At 36.9% G+C, this 27,053-nt stretch overlaps 2 protein-coding genes across 8 annotated transcripts in view; one reads left to right on the top strand and one right to left on the bottom strand.

Moving 5' to 3' along the window:
• Positions 1 to 1,547: 1,547 nt before the first annotated feature.
• LOC121414721 (sulfotransferase 1A1-like) lies at positions 1,548 to 8,594 on the top strand. Its single transcript, XM_041607786.1, has 6 exons — positions 1,548 to 1,752; positions 2,818 to 3,044; positions 3,662 to 3,779; positions 4,699 to 4,793; positions 7,295 to 7,487; positions 8,235 to 8,594. The coding sequence occupies exons 1-6, from the start codon at positions 1,578 to 1,580 to the stop codon at positions 8,351 to 8,353; spliced, it is 927 nt and encodes a 308-aa protein (XP_041463720.1). The 5' UTR covers positions 1,548 to 1,577; the 3' UTR covers positions 8,354 to 8,594.
• A 1,144-nt stretch (positions 8,595 to 9,738) lies between these two features.
• Positions 9,739 to 27,053, bottom strand: part of LOC121415092 (dynein intermediate chain 2, ciliary) — a 31,333-nt gene continuing 14,018 nt past the window's right edge. For 2 of the 7 annotated variants that reach the window (XM_041608180.1, XM_041608183.1), the window contains 12 exons: positions 26,378 to 26,404; positions 24,415 to 24,543; positions 22,452 to 22,553; positions 21,056 to 21,061; positions 18,655 to 18,823; positions 17,572 to 17,733; positions 15,918 to 16,165; positions 15,112 to 15,201; positions 14,311 to 14,398; positions 13,378 to 13,606; positions 12,510 to 12,612; positions 9,739 to 11,151 (listed from right to left, as the gene is read on the bottom strand). In XM_041608180.1, the coding sequence (XP_041464114.1) occupies positions 10,861 to 11,151; positions 12,510 to 12,612; positions 13,378 to 13,606; positions 14,311 to 14,398; positions 15,112 to 15,201; positions 15,918 to 16,165; positions 17,572 to 17,733; positions 18,655 to 18,823; positions 21,056 to 21,061; positions 22,452 to 22,553; positions 24,415 to 24,543; positions 26,378 to 26,404 (1,644 nt within the window). In that variant the 3' untranslated portion in view covers positions 9,739 to 10,860. The remainder of the gene's footprint in view (positions 11,152 to 12,509; positions 12,613 to 13,377; positions 13,607 to 14,310; positions 14,399 to 15,111; positions 15,202 to 15,917; positions 16,166 to 17,571; positions 17,734 to 18,654; positions 18,824 to 21,055; positions 21,062 to 22,451; positions 22,554 to 24,414; positions 24,544 to 26,377; positions 26,405 to 27,053) is intronic. The other 5 variants (XM_041608182.1, XM_041608185.1, XM_041608184.1 and 2 more) reach the window with 3 other exon arrangements.

Here is a 27,053-nt window from a genome sequence, read left to right as displayed (position 1 = left end):
GGGGCAATGAAAAGAAAAATATAGGAAGAAATGGGAAGGGTGTACAGCAAAAACTGTGGTGTTAACCGGTGTACATAGAGGACCACACCAGTTATTTTACACCGGTGTTAAAATGGTGGTGTTACATTTGCACTCTTTGGTGTTATGTTTAATCTCTAGGGTGTAATTTTAACACCTCAGGGTGTGGTCCTCTATCAACATCAATTGGTGTCAGTTTTAACACTGCATACAGTTTTTACAGTGTGGTAGAAAGAAGGGTACATAATAATAATATGCAACATTTATATAACGCTTAATACAAATGTTTCTAAGCGCTGCATACTATTTCCTTCGGCTTTAGCACGGCTACCCAGATCAGATGCTTGAGCATTCAACGAATTCATTCCTACCGGGTACCAATTTTCTACACCTAGGTGGAGAGTGGCAAATGTAGTTGAACGCCTTGCCAAAGGACGCGAGTGATTCGATGGGATTCGAAACCCCGGACATTGTGGTTCAAAGTCCGGAGAATTTTCCACTGAGCCACAACATCTCTACAAATAATAAAGAGCTGTCTCAGTCATGGAACTTTATAATACCCCTTCTACTATAGTATTCGAGTGAGAAAAGAGACGTCACATTTGGATCTTCATCCCCACCCCCTATAAAAGAATTCTTGCTCTTCCCTAGGAACATGACGATAGGTGGCAACTTGTCTGCTATGTAGACTATATGGCTCATGAGGTGAGATCTCAGCGCGCGAAGCGCGCTGCTGCTTGTTTGCCGAGAAGCAAACCAGCCTGAAAGGGAGAACGAAGTGAGACATGCAGAGTCGTTGAATCAGCTGTGGTACACGTACTGCAGATGTGGGTCTACATTTGTAGACTAGGTGGTATAGGGCATCTTTCTTTTTTAACAATATGCCAGTTTTGGCCATGTTAGCCATCATATTCTTTTACCAATGATGACTGCGCTATTCGGTAATCTCAAAGAGGGCTTTACAAGGGTTTGTTCCTAATTCGTCTAATGCCAATTCGCCTACTACCATTTGATCTGTCATTAGTTCGTCTACTCACCACATGGTCTACTTTTATTTAGTCTAATGCCATTCCATCTAATAACCAGTTGTTCCAAAAGCCATTTAGTCCATATACCATTTGGTCTAAGTAAGCTAAAGTGTTTTTTGCAAAATGAATGAAAATAAAATGGGTATTAGACCAACTGGTTGTTAGACGAAATGGTGATTAGACGTAGTGATGATTTGACCAAATGGTTGTTAGACGAAGTGTTGATGGACTGAATGGTATTAGACTAAATGAAATTAGACCATGCGGTGAGTGGACGAGTTGGCAGTGGAAGAATTTACCTTTACAAGCAGGGATATACCCTATCTAGCACCGAAAATTGCACCAGAAAATAATATTTTTTTATGTAAGTTATTTTGGGGCTTGTTTACAGAATTTATCAAATGTAGTAAGAATTAAAATATTTCTCTTTGTATTGCTTAATTCAATCTGTCTTGTTTTTACACCTTTTTACAACATTTCGGAACAGAAATCGATCCTGTTCACATCCAAGACAGACACAAGAAAAACAAGATGGCGGATCCTGAAGCGAATAGCATTCCACGGAGCATTGTTGCCCATATCAGGGATTCATTCCTATACGAGGGGATTCGCATAGCCTCCTTCGTGACACCGGATGATATGTCAGGCATTCGGAACATGGAAGTTCGAGAAGATGACGTTATTCTGGCGACCTACCCGAAATCCGGTAATTATTTATCACTCAATTTACAAGATAAATTTCTCTTTAAAAAAATAAGCATTTTAGAACGCGAATATTACGGTAGAATGATAGAATCTGAATTCAAAAAGAATGTAATTAGAGAACTGATCTCTCTTTTTTTAGTTCAATGAAATATAAAATGATTCTTTGTTTTGCTAATTTTACTAATTATAATGCTCATGAAGATACTTCCATTAATTTGCAATGCGACCAAATATTTGTCGCAGAGATAAAACTCTCCCCTTTGCACACTGAAAATAAACTTTAAAAGATGAAATTTTGGAAATTATAATAAAAATATATCATGTATGTGCGCATGAAAGGTTTGAAAAACCTTTTTAACATTACATGTCATCTTATGAAAAAAGCGCCTGATCTTTATATGGAATTTTGAAAAGTGAGAATTGAAAATGTGTACGAAACTAATAAGGGAGTTTTACATTTTTGATTCGGTAAGTAGGCCTATGACCCATAAGGGGAGGATGTTCATACAATACAGTGATCTCTACATACAAATGCTCATAATTTTCTCATTGTTTGACCAATAGTCTGTTATCAAAAATTTCACTGACCTTATTCCTTGAGTTTTCTGTCCGCACACATGCTAGCAAATTTTTTCTCAGAGAGCGTTTCATAAAGGCATTTTCCTTCATCTTTTATTTTCCCCGTTAGATACGGATAGCGAAGATAATAACGCTTGTCAAAATTTGGGTGTCCAAGCGTGGCCATACGAAGTGGGGGAGGGGGTTCTACCCCCATCTCGCCTCCGCAAAAACGTTTAAAACTTTTTTTTAATTCACCGGAAATGTTCAGTTGCACATTAGAATATGCAAAAGCGCCCCCATGACGAGCTCGGTCGTTTTGTTCCCTCGCTTTCGAGTTTTTTTTCAAATATTTTTAAGTGCCTTTCCCCCTCCCTCCACTCATACAAAATTTCTGTGCACGGCAATGTTGCCCAATTTCAAGTAATGGTCGCTTCATATAGCTCGAGCTTCTGTTTGTATTCTAAGGAATAATTTGACAATTTTCTCGCTTTCTAATACTTTAAAGGCACACACTGGATGACGGAAATACTGTTGCTTGTACGTAATTCAGGCATCCCTCTCTCAAGCCAAGACCGCTTCGAGCAATCATCTCAATTGTTAGAGAATCCTGCTTGGATTCGAGGTGTAGGCAAATCATATGAACACGTCGCTTCAATGCCTTCCCCACGGTTGTATAAGACACATCTACCGATTCAGTTCTTACCAAAACAAATATGGGAGAAGAAACCAAAGGTACGACCCAAAAAAAATATTATAAAAAAAACATGTTTAGGCAATAGGAGAAATGACAAATGAATGATACTGATAATACTATTGATGATGAGAAGAAGAAAGAGGAGGAGAAGAAGAAAAAGAGGGGATTTAAAACGAATCATGCAGGTTTACTGTAGTTAGAGATCAATCGAACATGGGATTTACTTTCAATCTTATAAAATTCAGAATTTCAAAGGATTTGAATCCTTTGAGATTTATAAATTGAGATTTAAGAATAAAAGCTAAATCCAAAAGGAAGGAGGATGAGGAGGAGAAGAAGATGATGAAGAAGAAGAATTTTTCTTGTATTTTTGTTTAATCCGGACGGACCATATCGTTATGGTCAAATTGAATGCACCACGTTTGTTTGTTTGTTTGTTTCGTTTACTTGCTTGTTTGTTTGTTTGTTTGTGGATTTTTTTTTATTTGGGAAAAATTTCTATTCAACTAAGAATACAATCCAATGACATCTCCCCTCCCCCTCCCCCACTCTCTCTCTCTCTCTCTCTCTATCTATCTATCTGCATCGTTTTCTCCCCCTCTTTCTCCTTTTTATTTTTCCCCCTTTCTCCATCTCATTTCTACCAATCTCACAGATTGTATATCTAGCCCGCAACCCAAAAGACTGTGTAGTGTCATTTTATAACTTCTGCAAGTCTGATATTCATCCGTTAGAATGGAATGAGGCCTTCGATTTTTTCATCTCAGATGAGAGTAAGTATTCACAGTATGCACTCTACGATCTTTAAACCTGAGGGGGGGGGGGTCAATCAAGATTTGGATCCTGAACAGCACTGGCATATGGATGGTTTATTTCCAATTCGTCTAATGCCCATTCATCCAATTGCCAACTCGTCTACTATCATTTGGTCTACCATCAGTTCGTCCGCTCACCGCATGGTCTACTTTCATTAAGTCTAGTGCCATTTCCTATTCGTCTAATGCCAATTCGTCCAATTGCCAACCCGTCTACTATCATTCGGTCTACCATCAGTTCGTCCACTACCGCATGGTCTACTTTCATTTAGTCTAATGCCATTCCGTCCGATAACCAGTTGGTCCAATAGCCATTTAGTCCATATACCATTTGGTCTAATTAGACTAAGTGTTAAATTGTGCAAAATGAGAGAAAATAAAATAGATATTAGACCAACTGGTTATGAGACGAAATGGTCATAGACGAAATGGTGATTAGACAAGTGATAATTGGACCAAATGGTTGTTAGACGAAATGTTGATAGACGGAATGGCATTAGACTAAATGAAAGTAGACCATATAGTGAGAGGACGAGTCGACAGTAGACGAATTGGCAATTTGGCGTATGGATGGGTATTACCTTAACAAATAAGTAATTGCTAAGAATAAATAGGGAAACAAAAAGGGTGAAATATAATTATCATTATACGTCAAAATTTATCACATAAGACTTTTTCTTATTCGAATAGGTCAAAATATTTACTGGCTTATATTGCTCGCTCGCAGTTCTTTAATCATGGGAAATTTGCCAATTTTTCCCCCAACACTTGCCATTGGTGCAACTTTACTATAGTTATACACTACAAATTAACTCATTGTACATGTTATTCCAAAATAGTACCGTGATTTAAGGAAAATATTTTTCATACATCCCAGTCACTTACGGTTCGATATGGGAACACCAGTATGGCTTTTGGAAACATCGCAACGATGACAACTTTCTCTACGTTGATTTTGAAGACATGAAAAAGGTAGGCTCTATTGACTTTTTCATAGATATTTTTTATTCTAATTCGGAATTTTCATTGCTCCAAGATATATGGGAGGGGAGGAATACTAAACAATAAAATTGTGAGCAACTGCCGATAGAATAAAAAAGAACTCCAAATCAAGATCTCAAGACGACTAAGGCAGTCTTTTCAAATCAATATTTAAGATAGAAATGGTTAATGATTATGATTACTATTGCGTGCTAATGTCCATAATAATGTCAATAATGTTGACAGACATACACGTTCAGGGGCGAAACTCACTCCTTAAAAAATATATGGACTCAAGTTTTGAATAACTTTATAGAGAATGACAGTGCAAGATTCTGAAACTGAGGCTCAATGATGATCTTGATATGTATTCATTGTCACTCTCAGAATAAACAGAAGCGCGTGCATTTTGAAAGAATATGGTGGGTGCAACCTATAAAGCAACGTGTAGGGAAATACAGTGCAAATTTGGTGTTGATAAATGAAATATCATGAAGCAAATAGTACCCCTTTTGTGGAGATTCCTCTAGTCACCTCCCCCCTCTAAAAATGAAATATAAACAAACATAAAAACAGTGTAGAGCAATTCATCGTAATTGTTTTTGATGATATTTTATCACATTTTCTTGTTCGATAAAAGAAGTAATTATATTCCATGTAATTTTCGTTAATGTGAATTTTACACATTATTTTTATTCAAACTTTGACTGCGAGGCATGTTTTAATAAGCCGTTTTTTAATTGAATTGAATTTGATATGATAAATACAAGTTTGAGGAATTCTCTTTTTGTATGAAGACCCGTGATGTAGTGGTTCTGACTCTCGCCTTGCAAACAGAGGTGTGTTCGAATCATTGGCGGCGGAAGCCAAAAATTTTAGGAGGGGACAACCAAAAATTGTTTGACAAGCAAAAAAAAAAGAAGGTTCTCAACCCAAAAATTTAGGGGGGACGTAGGAAAATAAATTGACAAGCAAAAAAAAAAAGGTCATCAAGAACAAATTTAGGGGTCCCCCCCCCGCTTCCGCCGCCTATGGTTCGAATCCCACCTCGGTCTAGCGTCCTTTGGCAAGTCCACGCTTTGCCATTCTCGACCCAGGTGCTAAATGGGTACCCGGTATGATGCGAAAGATATTGTATGTTTGATTTTTCCAGCGCCATAATGAGGCTGCGATGAATGTAAGGAATGCTCACCAGGGAGTTGAAATTGTGCACTTTTCGTGCCGGATTAAAATGAATCCAATGACCGGGGTAATCAGCTGTAACGCGCTTTGAGCCATTCTGGGAAAAGCGCTTTATGAAAATTGACTATTATTATATTATTACTATTATATTATGAAAAGGAGCCGTTATAAGAAACAAGTGGAATGCCTCTGGTCGTCTCACCTGCATCACGCGATTCAACATAGCAGAAGTGCTGACTACTATATCTCGCACAAGATGTTCAGTGATACTTGGTTACTCTTATTTCCATGTTTTATGAACTATACTAATACACTTTACAGAGATAGGATGGTAATTCAACAAGTACCCCCAATGTGGCCAAGTTCATTGACCTCACATGACCTTTAACCTTGATCATGTGACCTGAAACTTGCACAGGATATTCAGTGATACTTGATTACTCTTATGTCCAAGTTTCAAAAGTCAGATCAATAAACTTGCGAAGTTATGATGGTAATTCAACAGATACCCCCATTATGGCCAAAGTTCATTGACCTTTGACCTTGGTCATGTGACCTAAAATGCGCACAGGATGTTCAGTGATACTTGATTACTCTTATGTCCAAGTTTTATGAACTAGACCAACATACTTTTAAAGTTAGGATGGTAATTCAACAAATACCCCCAATTCGGCCAAAGTTCATTGACCCTAAATGACCTTTGACCTTGATCATGTGACCTGAAACTTGCACAGGATGTTCAGTGATACTTGATTACTATTATGTCCAAGTTTCATGAATCAGATCAAATTTTTTTTAAAGTTTTGATTGTAATTCAACAGATACCCCCAAATCGGCCAAAGTTCATTGACCCTAAATGACCTTTGACCTTGGTCATGTGACGTGAAACTCATGCAAGATGTTTGGTGATACTTGATTAACCTTATGTCCAAGTTTAATGAACTAGGTCCATATGTTTTCTAAGTTATGATGACATTTCAAAAACTTAACCTCAGGTTAAGATTTTGATGTTGATTCCCCCAACATGGTCTAAGTTCATTGACCCTAAATGACCTGTGACCTTGGTCATGTGACATGAAACTCTAATGGGATGTTCAGTAATACTTGATTAACCTTATGGCCAAGTTTCATGAACTAGGTCCATATACTTTCTAAGTTATGATGTCATTTCAAAAACTTAACATCAGGTTAAGATTTGATGTTGACGCCGCCGTCGCCGTCGGAAAAGCGGCGCCTATAGTCTCACTCTGCTATGCAGGTGAGACAAAAATAAACAAAATAACAGACTATTCGATGTTTGGCTCCCGTAGGACCCAGCCGGGAACGCAGCTAAAGTAGCCGCACACCTTGGTTATGATCTCTCAGCTGAACAACTTGCTGAAGTCACTCGACTTTCCTCGCTCAAGGAAATGAAAGCCACCTACGCCAGACTTGAAGACGAGCTAGGCGACAAAGGAAAGCTACTCACCCATGCTGCTGGTATATTACCACTACTTTACAAAGGTATGGAAATTGAAATAGGTCTTCCCCAAGGGAGTGTGCTCGTCCCTATATTGTTCAACCTGATGATTGACCTGTTCAACCATATAGGCTATCTGGGGGGAGTATGATAAAACAAAACACTTTTGATCATCCTTTCTCTCTTGTATCCCTTGATCATTCATAAAACAATTCGAACCAAACACAAAAAGCATTTTAGGGGTTTCTTTGGAATTTAGGGGTCATGCAACTGTGTATCCAACGACGCAACTGGGAATGTTGAAGCAAGAGAGCAAGGGATACCCCCAACCCGATTTAGCAAACAAAATATAGCGAACAAAATAAAGATATGAAAACAGAGGGAGAAAGACGAATGAAGAAAAAAGGTATCCATAGCAACCCATGTTCATGATCACTTAGGCCCGTATTCTGAAGTCAGGTTTAACTTAGACCATGGTCTAAGTCTGTGCTAAAATTATGGAAAGCCAAATGTTCAAAGATTCTGTTTATATTTCTTATGTTCACTATTTTGTTTCTTTTTGTTTTCATAATAAAGAAAAATGCTTCAATTAACATTCCCAGACAATTATGAACAATTTGGGTGTCATATGAGTTAATAAATTTGATTTGTATTGTTAGGGATTTGTGAACCAATTGGCTCTCCATAGATAAACCACAACTTTAAACCAGAGTTTAATTTAAACCCGAGTTCAGAATACAGGCCATAGAGTCCAAGTCATAATGGCCTGTTCATGGTTATATTTTGCTCAGGTACTGTCGGTGGATGGAAAAACATCTTCACTGTGGCTCAGAATGAAACATTTCAGAAGCATCAAGAAATGATTATGAAAGACTTTGATGAGGAGTTCAGGAAAAAGCTCAATCTTTGAATACTGGATAGACTGAAAAAAAAAGACGGAGGGAGCAAGAAGAAAAAGTAAAGCCTAAAGAAAAAGTTTTCCGTCTTTTGTTTTGCCGTAGGCTCAGAAAAAAGGATTCAATGAAGGAAAACACATTTGAACAATTTATAAATTGAGGATTACTCTTATGGTTTAGCGCATAAGAAAGATTCACCGGTCGTTTTTAAAGTCACTCTTAATTTACAATAAGACCCCCCTGTAAGATTTAACAAGCCTTCAGTTAGCGTTGTGGCCCAGTGGATTAGTCTCCGGACTCTGAAACAGAGGGTCGTGGGTTCGAATCCCAACCATGGCATAATTTCCTTCAGCAAGAAATTGATCCATGTGCTGCACTCAACCTAGGTGAGGTAAATGGGTACCTGGCAGGAATTTATTCCTTGAAACACAGCGCGCGTAACAGCTGCACTGCTAAAGCCAGGGTAATTATGCTGCATACTGTAGAGCCCTTAGAGACTTCTGACAAAGTAAGTATTAAGCGCTATATAAGCAAGTATAATTATTATAGCACCATGCAAATCGCATCAGGAGGGGTGCATTATCTCTCTTTCTATTTATCCCTCATTTTCTTTGTTTTTGGCTCCTTTCCCCTTACAAATGCCAAATTGTCAAAAGATTGAACATACGGGTAAATTATTTATTAGTTCACAATAAAATTTTGAATTACATGTACATCACCAGAATAATCATCCCTCAAAACCAAGAAAGCAGGCAATATGATGATTATGATGGTTTCATAAAGTTCATTTAAAGAAAGAAAAAAATACAAAGACAGGTATTTCATACTTTGTCAGCATTTATTTTCAAATTCAATATGACATAAAATTAGTATCATGAATACAATTTTGAGTACAATAATGCATTCTCAAATAAATGTTTTATTACAGGATCTTGAAGAAATATATCAGACTGTAAGGACGGCATTCGCAATTTAAAACAGTAAGGCTTAATATGAATTACAAATATAAATATCTTTATCAATGGTGTGTTTTAATAAACTTTGATGAAAATAAATACATTTATGCCACAAATGTTATGTGTTTAACCACAGATAATTATTCTGCATGTGAGAATGAAAAATATGAATAAAGCTGTTCGTAAGATAAGAACGACTTTAAGAACGACTGGTGATCCTTTCTTTTGGTAAATGGTATACACCATAGGCGATGGTTAACCGCGTAAGAAAGGATCACCAGTCGTTCGTAAAGTAGCTCTTAACTTACGAACAGCTTTATGAAACACCCACCGGTAGTTGTTTCTAATTTGTCTAAAAAAAATAAAGAATTACAAACATGGGAAATGTGCAGATCTTCAGTAGTTTTGAAAAAAAAAGGAATAAATAAAATGTAATGAGTAAAAAGTGAACAATGTAACCTTTTCCTTCATATTCATACACACTTTAGAAATATACATATGTACAACAAATTTCCTTATCAGTAAAATTGAAAGATTGAGAAAGGCCACATGTTTCCTTTGTATCGAAATTAGGAAAAAAAAAATATATATTGGAAGTTGAAATACAGAGGCGTCGTAAATTCTTTTCACGAAAAAAAAATGGAAAAATAGAAGCAAAGTATTGTTGAAGTTGAAGTAAAGATCATGAATTTTGAGATAATGGTGGAGTGGAGAAAATGTTATGTCGATAGATAGTGACATGTTGGTATTTTAATCCATTCTTCCACTGACATAATCACATGGAGTGGTGATTTCATAGTATTTCTTATAAAAAAAGCCAAAGACAAAGAATAGGCTTCAGATTGCGATTTGGGAAATAGCATATAACCACACCTGTACTTATGGACCAGTATTTTGAAGTTGGGTTTCATTTCAACTCTGGTTTAAAGTTGTGGTTTAACTATGGATAGCCAATAGTGGCATTAATCTCTAACAGTAGAATTTCAATGTATCAGCTTATTTTTCTCTCAAATCATCCTTAACTGTTTCGGAAGGATAAATAAGATAGTATTCTTCACCATTCACGAATTAATAAAGAGCACAGTAAACTTACAAAAAACATACAATGTAAGTGAAATTTTGACATTTTTAGCTTTCCATAGCACAGATTTAGACCATGGTCTAAGTTAAACCTGAATTCAGAAGACGGGCCAGGGTGCTTACTGACAAGCTTCAGTTTCAATCCCCTTTGGATGGATCTAATAAAACCAGACAGTAGTCTGCAATTACTCCCAATGGGTCCCAAAGGTGACACCAAGAAGCATTTTATGAAGCATCTTGTCAGTGATATCCATTGTCACAATTTGCTCTTAGCCAATCAAAAGCAAGGATTTCAGTAGCTTATAACAGATGTCAAATGGCAAAGTGCTCCATGAAACAATTTCCATTTTTACAAAATCTCAATATATGGAGAACAGTGAAATGATGAATTTGTGCTGTAATCTATAATTTAAAGTTAGGTTTGGCCAGACAATTGCCCCCATTTTTTTTTTGTACCCAGTCATTAAATTGCTCTAGGTGTCCTCTTAGCTTTTGTTATCCTTGGGTGGCTCTCTGACCAGAGCCAGAAGCTTGTCCATCTTGGCGATCTCAGCCTCGGGGCCGTGGTTGAGGGCGGCACCCTTCTTGTCCTTGGGAACCTTCCTGAGGTTGGGCGAGAGCTTGAGACTGGAGACGTAGCCCCGGTCATCGCCCACCAGCACGATGGGGAAGTTGGGGTTGAAGGTGATGTGAGTCAGCTTGGTCTTCTTCTTCTGCACCACTGCCTGCTCGCAGATCGGCTCGTATTTATTGAGATTGAGGTCAAAGACATGGACCTACAAATGATAAAGACAAATACCACCTGTTCACACACACACAATATTTATATCTAAACTCGATTTTGAAATGTCATGTAAAATTTTCATATAGCGTTTGGATCATTCAGACACATATCGTGACTGACTAGTTTTAGGGTTTGGTCAGAGTTTCTCACTGCGGAAAATGTTCATGGTGGCCGCTGGCCCTAAACGATGGAGCCAGGACATCACATTAAGTCCATATATATATATACAAATAATGAATATTTATGAGTTCAATGGACAGAATACTTCATTCTGTCCATTGCACAAATGAAAAAAAAATCATTATTTGGTTTATACGACACCTAAAAATAGATTTGTTTTCATATGAAATTTATGAATTTTGATGCAAAATATGCTCATGCAGTGCGAGCGTACATGCAACATGCACTGCAAACAGGACAAAATCAAATGGACCCAAAATTGCACGGTTTATGACGCCATTGTAAAATGGGCTGAATGATTGATATCCAACAACCAATCAAATGTCAAGGATCTATCTAGGTGTCATATAAATCACTCTCAGGTAGCCATCCATTTGCTTTACACCCATGAAAGATGCATAATCATCAGAGTCTCTGGTCAAATGGTTCTCTAACTCTATAAGCCTGTTCACGATTGTAAACTGCGCACGAGCACAAAAAGGTCATTTGAGATAAATCATGAAGGTGGCTTTCAAATTCACTGACATAGGCACTTGTGATTTGATGATTATTCATGTATTCCTTTCAAAATATTCATTTATCACATCCAAGCTGAAGAGCACCTAATAAATAGAGCCTTCATAATCACTGGTATTTGACAGTAGCCTAAACAATAGTCAAATGTGCCAAAGGCAGATAATAAAATAGATTTCCAAACTTTATCCCTGATGTACTATTCTAGTCACCTGGTCTATACAATGCCTTTGTTCTTAGAATTTGAATACTCTACTGGTAAAGCTTATGCAACATCTACATTTGAAAATGATAGTGCTCTTCCGAATGAAAAACCACAAAGGTCACTTGAGAAAAGTTGATCATTAGCTAACCGTGAACTGGCTTATTTTACAAGTATGAAGTTTCACAAGTCGGTATTCAGACACCTAAACCCATTGTACAACAATAATTATCTTCTTCCTGACAGAATGAAAGAATGTTTCTTTACTACTACTGCCACATGGGCAGATTTCGATAGCGATCATATATTTTATTTTTGAGACTCAAGGTACTATAATAGCAGGGCCTGCTGGGAGAACAGTTTTCGGGACTGAAGTGGCTACCCTGGGTAAATATGCCGCTATTATTATTATTATTATCCCCATCAGCGAAACAGCGTCATAATCCTTCACTTACCTTGCCATCTGCCGTAACTGCTGCAAAGACTGTGGAGGAATATGGCGCCCAGGCTACGTCGCCCACTGCACTTCCAAGGTCAAAGGTGAACATCGGACCATTTCTGTATTCAAGGAAATGTTGGGGGAGGGGGATTAAATACAATTCTATTCATTATCACTAATATTCAACCTACAGAAGAAATTTCTTGGATATGAGAACTTATAAAAAAGTTTGGCAAACAATAGCACATTTGAAACTACTATTTTTCACTTGTTACTGTTCAATTTTTTTAACAAAATGCTCATGGAATACCAATTTTGACTGGGAGCCGTTCATAAAACTCACAAATTTTTCTCGTAATTATTTCTAAATTATTCATATCCCTTGCACTGACAATGTTTGTCAATAGTACATTACGTCTGTGTATTTCAACCTTGGCTAATGTGGTCAGGGGAGTGTTCCATGAAAGGACTTGTCAGACGTTTTATCAGGCAAGTCCTATTTCATGCGACACTTACCATAGTAACAGTGCTTCTCAGCCAAATAAATTCAAGGAAATTCTGTCATATCTGACAACTTGTCGAATGATAGTGTTGATGAAATGCTCCTCTGATTACGGGAGTGTTTCATGTTTCATGAAAGGCTTTTTTTCTGATATCAAGCTACTCGGACATCTTATACAACAAAGACTGTTTATCCGACTGTCACCATAGTAATGTCACCATAGTGCTCCTCAGTCAATCAAAATCAAAGAAAAATCTGGCAACCATTCAGAGAGACCAAAGAGGCTTGCCAAATCACAGTCGTTCATAAAGTCATGCATAATTTTACAAACAAGTTTACGAAACAGCCCCAAAAATTACAAGACTTCGGAACTGCAACCAACCTGTAAGTGTGGTCCCAGATCTTGACGCTCCAGTCCGCACTGCAGGAGATGAAGATCTTTGGATGGAAGGGATTCCACATCACCTTGTAGACGGCCATGTGGTGGGCCTCGAAGGTGTCCAGGAACTGACTGGAATAGGCCTTCGAGCACTTGTGGATTTTGCCTTCCTCCGTGCCAACGAGGAACAGGTAGTCTGTCTGCTTGTGGAAGTCAAAGCATGTCCCACAACCTGGATCATGGATGAAGAAAAGAATTCAAAGCTTAAGTTCGGTTATGACAGCAAAAAGTACGCTGAGTTGGGACCCCATTTCATAAGGACTTACAACTACCGCAACTTTGCTACAACTGTAACTACCTTGGTACCTTGTTAGTGATTAGGCTACTGAGCCTCCTTGATATATGGTAGTTGCCATAATCAAAATCCCACGCACATTCCTATTCTTTCGGACTGCTGCGCTGCCGATCCTACCAAACTACAGCGAGTAAGCGCTAGTTTGAAGAAACCTGCAGAAGCGAGCAGGCGAAAGCTCACAAGGTAAACACCAACATGATTGTGAAAAGATGAAAATTTGTTTCCTTGGAGTTCTACCAATCAGAAGAATCTCTGTACAGTTGGCATGATTGCAAAGTTGCCATAGTTGTAACTGTTTATGAAACAGACCCCAGATACTGATTAAATATACATGCACGACTAATTATACCTCGTTGTCAATGCAATCAATTGTAAACAAAATGTTCTATGATGATTGCTATGCTTTGTGATACAGGTTCCAGAACTTATCATCATCAAGGACATACTTTTTCTTCAGCATGTTCCATAATGCATGTGATTACCACCTTTAAGAACTTAGCTAGAAAAGAAAATAGTGACTGTTGCCAATTTGAAGAGTGAGATGATTTCAGAAAAGCACATGTATCGATGGCTATCCTTACCAAGAGGGGTAAGCTGTGTGCCTTCGGGTCCATCTTGAGGAGCGGCATCAAGCTGTAGCTGAATCACATCAGTGTACGTCAATTCATTCTACATCAAAACAAACGATAGAGCAAACTTAGGGGGTGTTGCAAGAAAATATTTGCAATCAATTGCAAATTTTCTGTTAGAATTTTTACAATCAATGGATCAATATTATCTGTAGCAAATCAGATTACACTCCTTGTTTCAAGAAGCAGTTCAGCAATCAATCACAAATTTACAATGAATAACAAGAGATATCATTAATTAGGGACTGAAAATAGACTTGCAATAGATTGCAAGTTTCTTGCAATGCTCCATTAGAGTCATATATCAAGAAATTGTTGTTGTTGTTCGATACCGGAATTGAAACGAAATAAAGATTCATTCATTCAATGCACTTGAATGACTCCTATCACACATATGTCAGTGTTTATTCCTTGGAGACTATGCTTCGATAATGAAAGGGGCAGGTATAAAAATTGGGATAGTCAGTTGACATATATGATCTAAATGATACATGGTAAAGCACAGTACTACATCATACAAAAGGATATCATTATTAAAGTATAACATTGATAAAATAGAGCAGACTGAACTGTAGAAATTGTGCTAACCCCTAAACTATTACAAGCACACAAAAAATATATATATACCCTAATTGACGTTATGGTCTTTAGTCCGTTCATGTTTATTTTTTCTTCTCTTTCTTCTAATCCTGTCTTGTATTGCACCTATCCTCTTCTTTGTCATTTTTTTTTTTGGGGGGTGAGGGACTTTACCTTGACTAATGTCCAAGCGACCACTCGTCCATCAGATGATACAGAGAAGAAGTTGAGATTGTTGTCCAAGTCGTCCTTCTGCCAGGCCACCTGAAATATTCATAGGGAAGGAATATACCATAAAACGATATGCTGTGAATGCTGAACTCATCTCTACATTTAGTTATTCTTTGTCACTTTGAAAAAGAAACCCCACAAAATCCCTCTCATGTTTAGCCTAGCTCTTAATGTTTCAGGTTACTTTAAAACACTGCAACAATAATCACAATTTTTTTTTTCAAAATGAATTTTGTAAACCCACGAAACAGGTTTGAGACAAAGACAGTTAAATGTAGATTCCTGGTGATGTCATTTCAAGGTTTGAATGAACAGGTGCAGTCTGTAATACTGTAATTTTTGAAAGGTTTAAGTACAGCTTAAATCACTTTGCTAACATCCTATCAGAGCTTCCTACTTCCTTCCTTACAGGTGATAGAAGTGAGGAAAACAATTCTTGAGAGGAGGCATTGATGGGTGGGGTGGGGGAGGGGCTTCATATCAGGGTAAGGGATGGAAAAAATTCTTTAAATGCTGCAAGAGAAACAGGCTGCATGCTAATAAAGCTGGGGTAATTTTAGAATGCCTTGATCACCAGGTTTGTTGGATAAGAGTGATATAGATGTTTAACATTCGACACTATCCTTGCCATCTTCATCATCATGAACTTCAACATCATGTCACCATCATCATCATCGTCACCACCACTATCATGATCATCAGTATTTGTATCATTTGCTGATAAAACTGACAAGAAAATTCTTTCTCACCTGCCAAACTGGATCCGTGTGCTTTCCCGTCTTGGCTGTACTTTGAAAGACGGGGTTGGCATCTGTAGTCGTCACATTGTAGACTCCAACCGAGCCATCATAGTAGCCAACGCAGATCAGGTACGGGTGCTCAGGATGGACATCAAGGCACATGACGCCACTGTCAGCAGGGTAGATGTACTCTGGGAATGACGGGTTCTTGAGGGTGTAACACAGGATCATGCCACGAGACTGCTTCATGAAGTCGTCTATTTTAGCAAAAGAAGAGAAATAAAAGTTATGAGAAGAAACTTATACTCGGGGGAACGATGGGTTCTTGAAGGTGTAGCACAGGATCATGCCACGAGACTGCTTCATGAAGTCGTCTATTTTAGCAAAAGAAGAGAAATAAAAGTCATGAGAAGAAACTTATACTCGGGGGAACGATGGGTTCTTGAAGGTGTAGCATAGGATCATGCCACGAGACTGCTTCATGAAGTCGTCTATTTGAGCAAAAGAAGAGAGATTAAAGTCAGGAGAAGAATCTTATACTCGGGGGAACAATGGGTTCTTGAAGGTGTAGCATAGGATCATGCCACGAGACTGCTTCATGAAGTCGTCTATTTGAGCAAAAGAAGAGAGATTAAAGTCAGGAGAAGAATCTTATACTCGGGGGAACGATGGGTTCTTGAAGGTGTAGCACAGGATCATGCCACGAGACTGCTTCATGAAGTCGTCTATTTGAGCAAAAGAAGAGATTAAAGTCATGAAAACAAACTTATATTAAGGGAATGACTGATTCTTGAGGGTGTAGCATAGGATCATGCCATGAGACTGCTTCATGAAGTCGTCTATTTGAGCAAAAGAAGAGAGATTAAAGTCATGAGAAGAAACTTATACTCGGGGGAACGATGGGTTCTTGAAGGTGTAGCACAGGATCATGCCACGAGACTGCTTCATGAAGTCGTCTATTTGAGCAAAAGAAGAGAGATTAAAGTCAGGAGAAGAATCTTATACTCGGGGGGGGGGGGGGGGGGACGATGGGTTCTTGAGGGTGTAGCACAGGATCATGCCACGACACTGCTTCATGGAATCGTCTTTTTGAGCAATAAAGAGAGAATAAATCATGGAGAGTAACGTTCGAAAGGATTTCAACCAAAAATTATCTGGCGCATCCATCAAACGGCTCAATATATACATGTAGGTATGATCATCAACTTTAGCAGTTGAGGATGACATGTATCATCTTGAGCAGCACTTGAGCTGTTCTGATGGTTGAAAGGGTCTCACTTTGCCAACAGGTTAGGGATCAATTCCTCTTGAAATAAATAATCGAAATGAAGGCAAAATGGTCAACTGCAATAAAGTCTGGTATAACACATTTTTTCTTGCACATACATGGTGGGATAAGATTATTAAAGGATAATCAAAGTCAGGTTTATCTTAATGCAAACAGATTCCTTTAAGGAATCTTTAAGCCATACCAAAATCATCACACTAAGGTTTCATCAGTTAAAATTTATAGCAGGACTATAATCCCCCTAAATAGAACAAACGTGAAGCATGCACTTTACTCTTGAGAAGCAACAATTCAATACCATAAAATTCAGAAATACAATTTCTCTCTTCACATTACTTTCTCAAAAACTTAATGTAGTGATAAAAAAAAACTTACATGATCCATGGGCTACGACAAACATATCCTTATACTTAGGATTCCAGCAAACTGAAGTGACGGCCAAGCGCTTGGACTTGTCGTAGGAGAACTTCCAGAGGGGCAAAAGAGTTCCTTCTTGGTCTCGGAACTCATCGGAGAGGTCCTCGTAGTACTTGAAATCTTGAGAAATAAAAAAGATCAGGAGAAACCGTATTAGAAATATCAAGACAAACAGATGACCAAAGGAGAATTACCATTATGAAAAAAAAACTAGTTAATGTTACAAATAACAAGCCTTGAAAATGTTCTGTTTTGAATTGGGGTAAGAAGATAAACTGGCTCTAAGTCACTTCATTATTGCTGCCAATTCTTTGAGTATGCAAATACTCTCTCGTCAGTGTTTAATTATGTAATAATTAGAGGAGTCACATGGCCATTTTCCAGCATTGTCTTCATAATAGGGCTTTTCTGCACCAATAGATAACAATTGTCAGTGGGTAAGACACTCTAATATTGTCACATTCTCCATGAACGATGACACTTGAGTCTGCAAGGCTGCATTTATGATTCCTTTGCAAGGGCAGAATAAGCATTTTAAAACATCATAAATGCTTATGGTAAACACTCTCCCACAAAGAACTTTTTATACCCCCTTTTTTCCCAGCGAAAACTATATTGGCCTTGGAGGGATCAAGTTGGGGGTGCACTATTATGAAAAAGAGAATTGTGATGTTGTGTTACGATCTTATTCGACAATTTGTTTATACCTTTCTGGAACGTCAGTTGTCAAAAAGACCTTTATTTAGGTTTGCGATCAGTGTTAAAATGTAAATGAGAAAAGTAGCAGCTTCGTTTTGAATTAACCATAAATCAAAGGCCAGATTTTGATCGAACATAGAAATCGTAAATAACATCCTCAGATGACTGAAGTAAAAGCTGGAAGATATCAAATATCATCTTTACACCAAGATAATTACATTTCCAGTCACTATTGAATAGAAGCTCTGAGTATTGTAGGGTATTGCCAATTTTCTTGGTTATTAACCTTTCAAAATAGGAAAAAGAAGACAGAAAATGGGCCTGGTAATTGGACCATCATACCTTGTGAAACATCATCAAAAGTGTTCTGATTCACCATCCTCTCAATGATCTTACAAGCCCCAGCAATGCGACTCATATCGTCTGATTGGGTCTCAAGGGCCGTCAGCTTCTTCTTATTCTTATCCTCATCCTTCTTGGTTGGTGCGGCCTTCTTCTCCTTGGCCTTCTCCTATAGACCAAAGAAGAGGGTGGAATAACCAGTAAATCTCCCGAGTCATTATTCTTATCTTCTATTGCTTAAGAAACAAATTGGTACTGTGCGACCCCCCCTCCCCCCCCCCATGATAAATAAATAGCAAAACATGTGGTTTGCTTGTCAAATTTTTAAGGTGGCAAATAATGACATGGGTCTTGTGAACTCATAAACTTATTTCATATTTTGAAATGGGTTGCTTTGAATTATGTGACATAGGTTTCTTTGCTGTTTAAAACTTTGGGAGATGGGATGAGGGGACGGCCAGAGAAGACATGAAAAAAGCGAGTGGAGGAGGAATGCTTAATGAGAGCCAAATGAGCTGAAATATTATATTTCTACCGATAGTGATTTATTGGCTATCCATACTTAAACCACAACTTTAAACCTGCTATCAGAATATGGGCCTTATTGTTAATGCCCACCGTTGACTTATAATATGATATGATATCAAACCTGCGATGAAACTTCTTAACATTGATTTTTCAAATTCAAAACGTTATTGAAAATCATTGTTAGTTTGCAAACAGGCAAGCAAATCAGATCGTTAGTTATTATTCGTTAAAAGTACAGTTTAGCATGCATCATTGAAGACTTTCATCTGCTTTAGTGCAATGACATAGCACATATTCCCTTGTCACTAAGGGTAAATTTCCTTGAATTGTGATGAAAAGATTGTCTTCTCAGGCTAGCATACAGATCACAGCTCACACTATGTGATCCGTTGGGATCCAAATTTTTTAACAAATGTTAAATTTTATATGAATATCCCAACCAATAAATCTTAGCAAATAGAGTTCAGAACAGAGGTAGGACTACTGAAATCTAAATTCAGTCTTGTTCAAGTCTCCCTGTAGGAATGAATGAAAGCAAATTTCATTCCAAATCATAATTGGCTGCGAATTAAAGTCAATTTTTACTTTACTCTGACCACAGGGCTTGCCGCAAAGCAAAAATCTGATTCTATTATTCTTAATATTATGCAGAACTTCAAATAAACTTCCATGATTAATGCAGAATGGACTTAATAAGAATTCATAGTGCAACAGATCCCATAGTGTGTGCTCCGCTGTAAAGACATATTTTCTTTTCCTTTCTGTAATACTCCCATCCCTCTACGTCTTGGAATAGTTTACTAGATAAATGGCGAATAATAAATACTGCGTTTTTTATTATTATTATTATCATTAAATATATGTCGCTATAACAAACTGACTTTCTTCCCAGTAAACATCGACAAAAAGTCAAGTTCGACCCACTCTGATGGACAAGTATACAACAAAAACCCCAATCACATCTTCAGATCACATATATATTCAAAATGAAGTTGAGATAACAAGGAGTTTGATGAGATTCAAATTGAATTCTGCTCAATGTGTTAACATTAAATAGAAAGGAACACAGATTATTGCACAACCAACTAAATAAAATTATAAATCATTTCTGTTTTCAATCATTAATTCATAAAATAGCACTTTATCCTATCAAGTTGATTTAAATTGAAGATGACACAAAAAGGCTGCAGAGTTTGTCAACAGAAAACTCTAAAATGTAATAAAATTCAGGACCATTCAACCTAAAAGGCAAAACACACAACGTTAATCATTTTTAAAAGTGACCCATTTGTGATATTTTATGAATTTTCTCCAATAACTTTTGATGCACAGCCTTAAAAATAATAATACTACATATACACGAAGAATAAAACATTCTACGTGTACATGTATATGCTTACTGATACATGTACTGTATTGCATCAGTACAATAAAAATATTTATAAAAGATAATCCCTACAATCATTTCACTGGCAATGCGATAGAAATCTCCTGATGAGATTTCCTACGAAAAATCAGGGTTCCGTTTCATAAAGACTTGTTATAGTAACAAATGTACAATTTTTATGACAAGTTTGAAATCAGCCAATCAGATTGAAGGATTTCAGTAGCTTTTAACTGTTAATGCAATTTGTTATTATAACAAGTTTTATGAAACAGGCCACTGGATATATCAAACATATATTCTCTATGGATCAACAATGTTGTAAAGTGATCCAATGAGGCTTCAAATAATTTCAATGTCACAAATGGGTCTGCTAGAGCAGGCATTACGTCAAGGAGTCCATGCGGAAACCAACTTTCACTGGTTATGACGTTAGTTGAGTTAAAGCTAATGCAACTTGATTAAACTAACTGCAAACATATTACAAACCTCAGCCTAGAGTAATAGGAGCAATAGTGAAGTAGTCGTTTCACAAAAAAGACCGGCGGCAGCAGGGTTTAATCGGCAGCAATGGCAGAATAGATAGATGATGGAATATATAGTATTATGGATATATACATGTATATGCAAGAGTAATGACATCATCAGCACAGTAACTACATGTATGTATTAGATATATGAAATCAATGATGACTAAAAAAATCATATCATGCTGACATGTGATCCCATACAAAAGAAGTTTGATATTACACCTTTTCCTTACATTTCTATGTAGGCCTATGTTGCACATATGGTTTTAGTTTTGAACATAATGGACTTATGTAAATAAACAGGCAAGTGTGTTATCAAAGACCATAACACTCATAACTTTACAAAATAAATAATAAAATGTTATAAATAGCTTTTCGAATAAGATATTGAAAAGGTTTTTTTTTCAAGGTAGGGCTTGAAATCTTCCGAAATTCTCTTCTCTCTTTTTGACTGACAACTGCCTATGTACATGTATGCTAGGGGAGAGTATCATGGAAGTAGATGTCAGTGATTTTGTACCAACTTTTACTATTATCTACTAGAAATAATTCTTGCAACTGATTGGCTAAGAGCAATCAGTGGAAATCGCAGACTATACTCTTCATAAAGAGCTACCCAGATCAATGATCTCTGGTGTTCAAGATATGTCTAATCTTATGACTGATATCAATCATAAGTCTATGGCAAAACATGAAGGTAAGAATTACAAGGATTGTAAACAGTATGTGCTTAGAACACAGTATTGATCACTTCTTTATACCAATGTTTAATTTCTGGTTTGACCCATAGGTCATCCCTCAATCATCTTGTTGCGCAATTCTCAGTCTCAGAATATACATTAAAAAAAATTCTACAGACGCTTCTAGTTTTCACAAGTCTTGACCCCAAGACTCATTCTAAATCATTACAATTCCTTAGCACACATTTCAAATATCATCATATTATTTGATTTAACTTTCAGAATCAAAATACTTTTGATTTGCCATTGAAGCAAATATTTATGACTGGGCTGATGAAACCTTGTACCTCAAAATTAAAAAAAAAATCAGGGCAAGTTAGAAAAAGATGTATTTTTAAAATATAGCGATGGTGGCAGTCTCACATTTCTAAAAACAGTCTCCTGATACCTGTGAAGAACTCTTTTGAGGCAAAAGAAGGTTGCTACCCGTGTTATTACTCTAAAATCTAGCTTCTGAGCTGTCGTCAAAATATCTAAATTTTAAGATACAAGGTTTTATCAGCTCAGCCAATATGTAGTTCCTAACAAATCATGTGTAACTATTATATATATATATTCCAACCAAATCGTGAATTAACTACGTATATTTTGGCAGATATACCACAATTATCTCACCTGTTTCTCAAGATCATCCATATATGCATCATATATCTCCCACTGGTTCGCGGTGGATGAGAAGTTAGCCCGGGGTGGCGGCTCAGTCTGTGTTCCTCTTTCCTACAAACAGTAAATAAGATACATTAAGTCAATGGTCCGTATTCTGAAGCGTTTAGCTTAAAGCCTGTGTATAGCTTTGGTAAAGGGTCAATAATGTGATTGATAATCGAATATCATCTAATATGACAGTCTTACTGAAGCGTAGAGACCGTTAGATATTTTTCCAACTGCACTTCTCTGAGAAAATTTCAAATATTCAAATCTTGGATATATAGCGCCCTCTCTCGGCAATGCTTGTTTTAAATTAAAAAAATGGGCATTCAAGCACTTATCTTATAAATTTAGTGATTAGATATCCAAAAGTTACAGACAAAGAACATATCTTGAAAGTTTCAGCCCATTCCATGATTTGGAATAGGATTTAATTGAAAGACAAAAACACAGAGATATTTTAATTTGATCGGGTGACCCGATCAAGTTAAATTTCCATGTAAAATCGCAATATTTATCCTGAAAAACACATTTTCATTTCATATCCTCCACATCATAACTGTTATAGGGCATATCCATTCATATTAGCAAGCAATGAATTGGAATAGTGATAGGTGCATTTTGGTGGATTTACCAAAACTATACACAAGCTTTAAACTCAGGTTTAAAGTTGTGGTTTAAATATGGAAGGCCAAAAATATCAAAATTTCATCAAATTGTATGTTTCTTATGTTTACTGTGCTATTTCCTGATTCATCGATGATGAAGACAATCATTTATTTATACTTCCTACACAATGAGTAAATGATTTGAGAACCGAATGAGCTGAAGTATGATATCTTTACTGTTAGTGATTATGTGACAACTGGCTTTCCATACTTAAACAACAACTTTAAACCTGAGTTTAAGTTACACCCAACTTCAGAATACGGGCCTATGGCTTTTATTTTGAAGTCAGATTCAATTCAAACTCTGGTCTAAAATTGTGGTTCAACTATGGATAGCCAATTGTGACATAAATCTCTAACTATAGAGGTTCATAGGTTCAGCTCATTTGACTCCCAAATCATTATTTAACTTCTGAAAAGGATGAATAAGATAATTGTTTACACCATTAAAGAGCAAAGTAAACATAAGAAACATACCATGTGAACACATTTTTGACATGTTTGGCTTCCCATAATTTTAAGGCAGAGCCAGACCATGGTCTGTTATACTACAGGGGGGGACCAATCACTGATTCTCTCAGCAATTCCTGATGGAAAAGTTCAGAAGTGTAACCTCATAGTAATAAAAACTTTTCTTTATAACATGAATATTCCAATGCACTTCACAACGCTATGATTAACCTTTATTATTAACATTCAGAGCCAATCAAACACTTTTTTTTCTGGAATTGACTAAACATAATTTTTGTTTTCACTATACCCCATATCTACATGTAGTCTGAACTATCACAGAACTGGAAGTGACATAATTACAAAAAAATCTGAATGTACTGTTTTATCATGTCTATCCAGAAATGAATGATGCTACATAAAACTTATACATGAAAATGCAAAAGAGGGCCCAATTTTAACTCTTCATTATTTGCACATTTAAGAAAAATATTAATAAATGAGCCAAAATCGGTGTGCTGGCTCACTTGTTAGAGCGTCTGCCACACAAATAGGAGGTCTAAAAGATGTTAAAAGATGGATATTTGCTGTTAACCTTTTTTGGTGTTCAACGATTTAAGGAATAGAGCAACATAGAAATAGAGCAACATAGATCTGGCACTGCTCTGTGGCTGCCGGCCGTTGATCTATAGGGCAAAATTAATTTAGAGCATTTCTATTTTCTATGGGGAAAAAATTCGAACAAAATATGGAGACCATTTGGGACTATTCAACTTAGAATTTTAAACTTGATCAGAAATGCTTTAACTTACCCTGTATGGGTTGTTGTATGTTTGTGAGGCCCTCTCACTGAAGTTAAACTGATTGGTCAGTTTCTGATCCGACTTGGCCTCGCCGGGAGCGGGTGTGGCCTCTTCGTCCCTCTTCTCACCTTCCTTGGGCTGTGGAGGATGGAGAGAGAAAGAGAGTGAAGAGAGAGATGGGAAAGGGGGTTCCCAAGGGGCGGAAGGAAGAGACAGATATATAAAAGGAGAGGGGAACATGAGGGAGAAAGAGGGGGAAGAGAGAAGAGAATAGGGGAGAGGGGAAGTGTAAAAGATGAGAAGAAAGAGAAAGAGAGAAGAAGTAAGAGGGTGAAATATGAAGGGGGTATGGAGAGAGGGGGATGGAAGGGAAAGAAAGAAGGGAAAAAAGGAGAGAAATAAAAGACGAAATGCAGAGAAAAGTGAGAAAGATACAAAGACAGGGAGACAAAGCAACATACAGGAAAAAAAGGATGATAAGTGAGAAAAATGGTTAAAGAGAGAGAGATGGAAACAGAAATATGCAACAGACAGAACAGTTACCTGTACATGTAGCTTCAATGATCTCTAATTAATAGTGACTCTGGGAGTAATCTACTATTAGAGTTAAAATCACTTGTAATAGATATCAAATTCATTTCATGAGATGTCATTGCAAGATCTTCAGCTTTTTAAAATCATTATTAAACATAAAATAGTGAATAACCACTCTCGGAATTTGAAATAAACTCTCTGTCAAATAGGACTTACTCACTGCTTCAATGATCTTGGGAAAACATACAGGAGCGCTGCTAAACTCCTTGGTTCGGAAAAGGCCAAAGTGAATACTTGTAGATAAAGCTTTACTATAGAAATACCAAACTATATAGCAGCCCAATTACAAGCCATGCTTGTATAATTACCCCCAATGAATATAAAAATTTGAATCAAACTACTTCTATTTCTTAGGATGGAAGAGAGGACTCAAGTTTAAAAAAAAATAGCTTAAATTACGCTTTCATGATCAAGAAAAAAATGTTAATTGTATCAAGGTATCAAGATTAAAAGTAAAGAAAAAACTGAGTAGAATTAAGTGAAATCCACGAGTTTAAAACAAAATTAAGGTGACAAAATATAACACAAAACCATGCCAAACAAAGAAAACCGAGAGAAATAGAATAGTTGTCCAAAAAATGGTGAAATACCATGCAAACAATACTTATTACCATACTGTTCAAATATCAAACATTGCATGTACCTTGCTACATTAAATATTACAGGGTGTAAGTGATTGGATTTCCGGCACTGTTCCTGCAATTTGAATGTTAACCAAGTGGGATAAAATTCATCCTCTGTTAACGCAAAATTTCCAACACGTTCAAGAAACCCAAAGAAAAAACAAAAGCAGAATAAAAGCTGACATACAGATTACTATTCGCAAACGAAATAATATCCCTCAGACTTGTAAACGTGCACGAAGAGCCAGATGAATTTCCCTTGAAAGGTGTGTTCAGAATTGTAAAGACGACAACAAGAAACCAGGACTCGTTATCTACATCATGTATGATGTAAAGTAACAGCATTGGCCACATACCAGAGAGAAAATCAGTACTAGCCGGTGGGTGTTTCATAAACACTGTGGGTAAAGTTATGCACGATTTTATGCACGACTTTACGCATGAGTTGAAGCAAGACCGGAAACACGACTGGAAAATGTTCTTAGGTGCTAAGCCAGTTTATAGGGATATTATTTAGCACAAGATAGGGTCACCAGTCGTGCATAATCATTTGTAACTTACAAAAAGCATTATGAAACACCCACTTGGAATATTAAACTGTCCTACATGTATTCATGCATTTAACATTAGGCATGCAGCACTACACAAAAAGAGGACAAAACCAGTCCAGAAATACACCAAGGAACAATTCCGGAAATAAAAGAATTAAGAAGATTTGAAAAAAAAATCTCTAACATTTAATGTCATTAACATACCTCCGAACCTTCCTCTTGTTTATCACCCTTCGGTAAGGATAAAAGATTCACTTTTAGTTTAAGATCGCAGCATTATTACATTTATAATAAGTATACATTATGATATCATTCTATCCAGAGTATTCTGTTGTTGTTGCTGTTGTTGTTATTACTGCTGTTGTTAGACAAGCTTATGTGTCCTGCGCAGTGGGGTATTTTTTATCAAATTTCCTGTGCACTTTAACTGGTTGTTGGGAGCAGCAACTTTTCCTGAATAAATGTATTGATTTATGAACTGGCATAAGATCTTGACCTACATCATTACCAAGAAGGCAACAATCATTTCAATGTTACAGTAAAAAGTATTTTAAAAATAAATTTTGCAATAAAAAAAAAGAAAAAGATGATTAGCACTGAATTTCAATGAATTCTTTTATTTGGTACATGTATGTACATTTTTAAAATGAATACCAAATGATGATATTTTTTGAGTAAAAAAAGACTTAAGGACTTGTCACACCGCCCGAGCGTTGTTGGAGCGGTCGTGGAGCGGTAGGGAGAGAGGGTCGAATTTCGCTCACAAAATTTGGGGAAAAAATCGGAAAAAAAAACAAAAAAACAATCAAAATCGAAAATGGTGAACGGTAGCGAGCGGTGATGATTTTTTTCTCTCCGCTCCACGACCGCTCCAACAATG

This window comes from Lytechinus variegatus, chromosome 5 (assembly GCF_018143015.1).
Source record: "Lytechinus variegatus isolate NC3 chromosome 5, Lvar_3.0, whole genome shotgun sequence".
Taxonomy (NCBI): domain Eukaryota; kingdom Metazoa; phylum Echinodermata; class Echinoidea; order Temnopleuroida; family Toxopneustidae; genus Lytechinus; species Lytechinus variegatus.
Note: the sequence above shows the minus strand (reverse complement) of the source record. Positions and strands in the feature narration are given on the sequence as shown.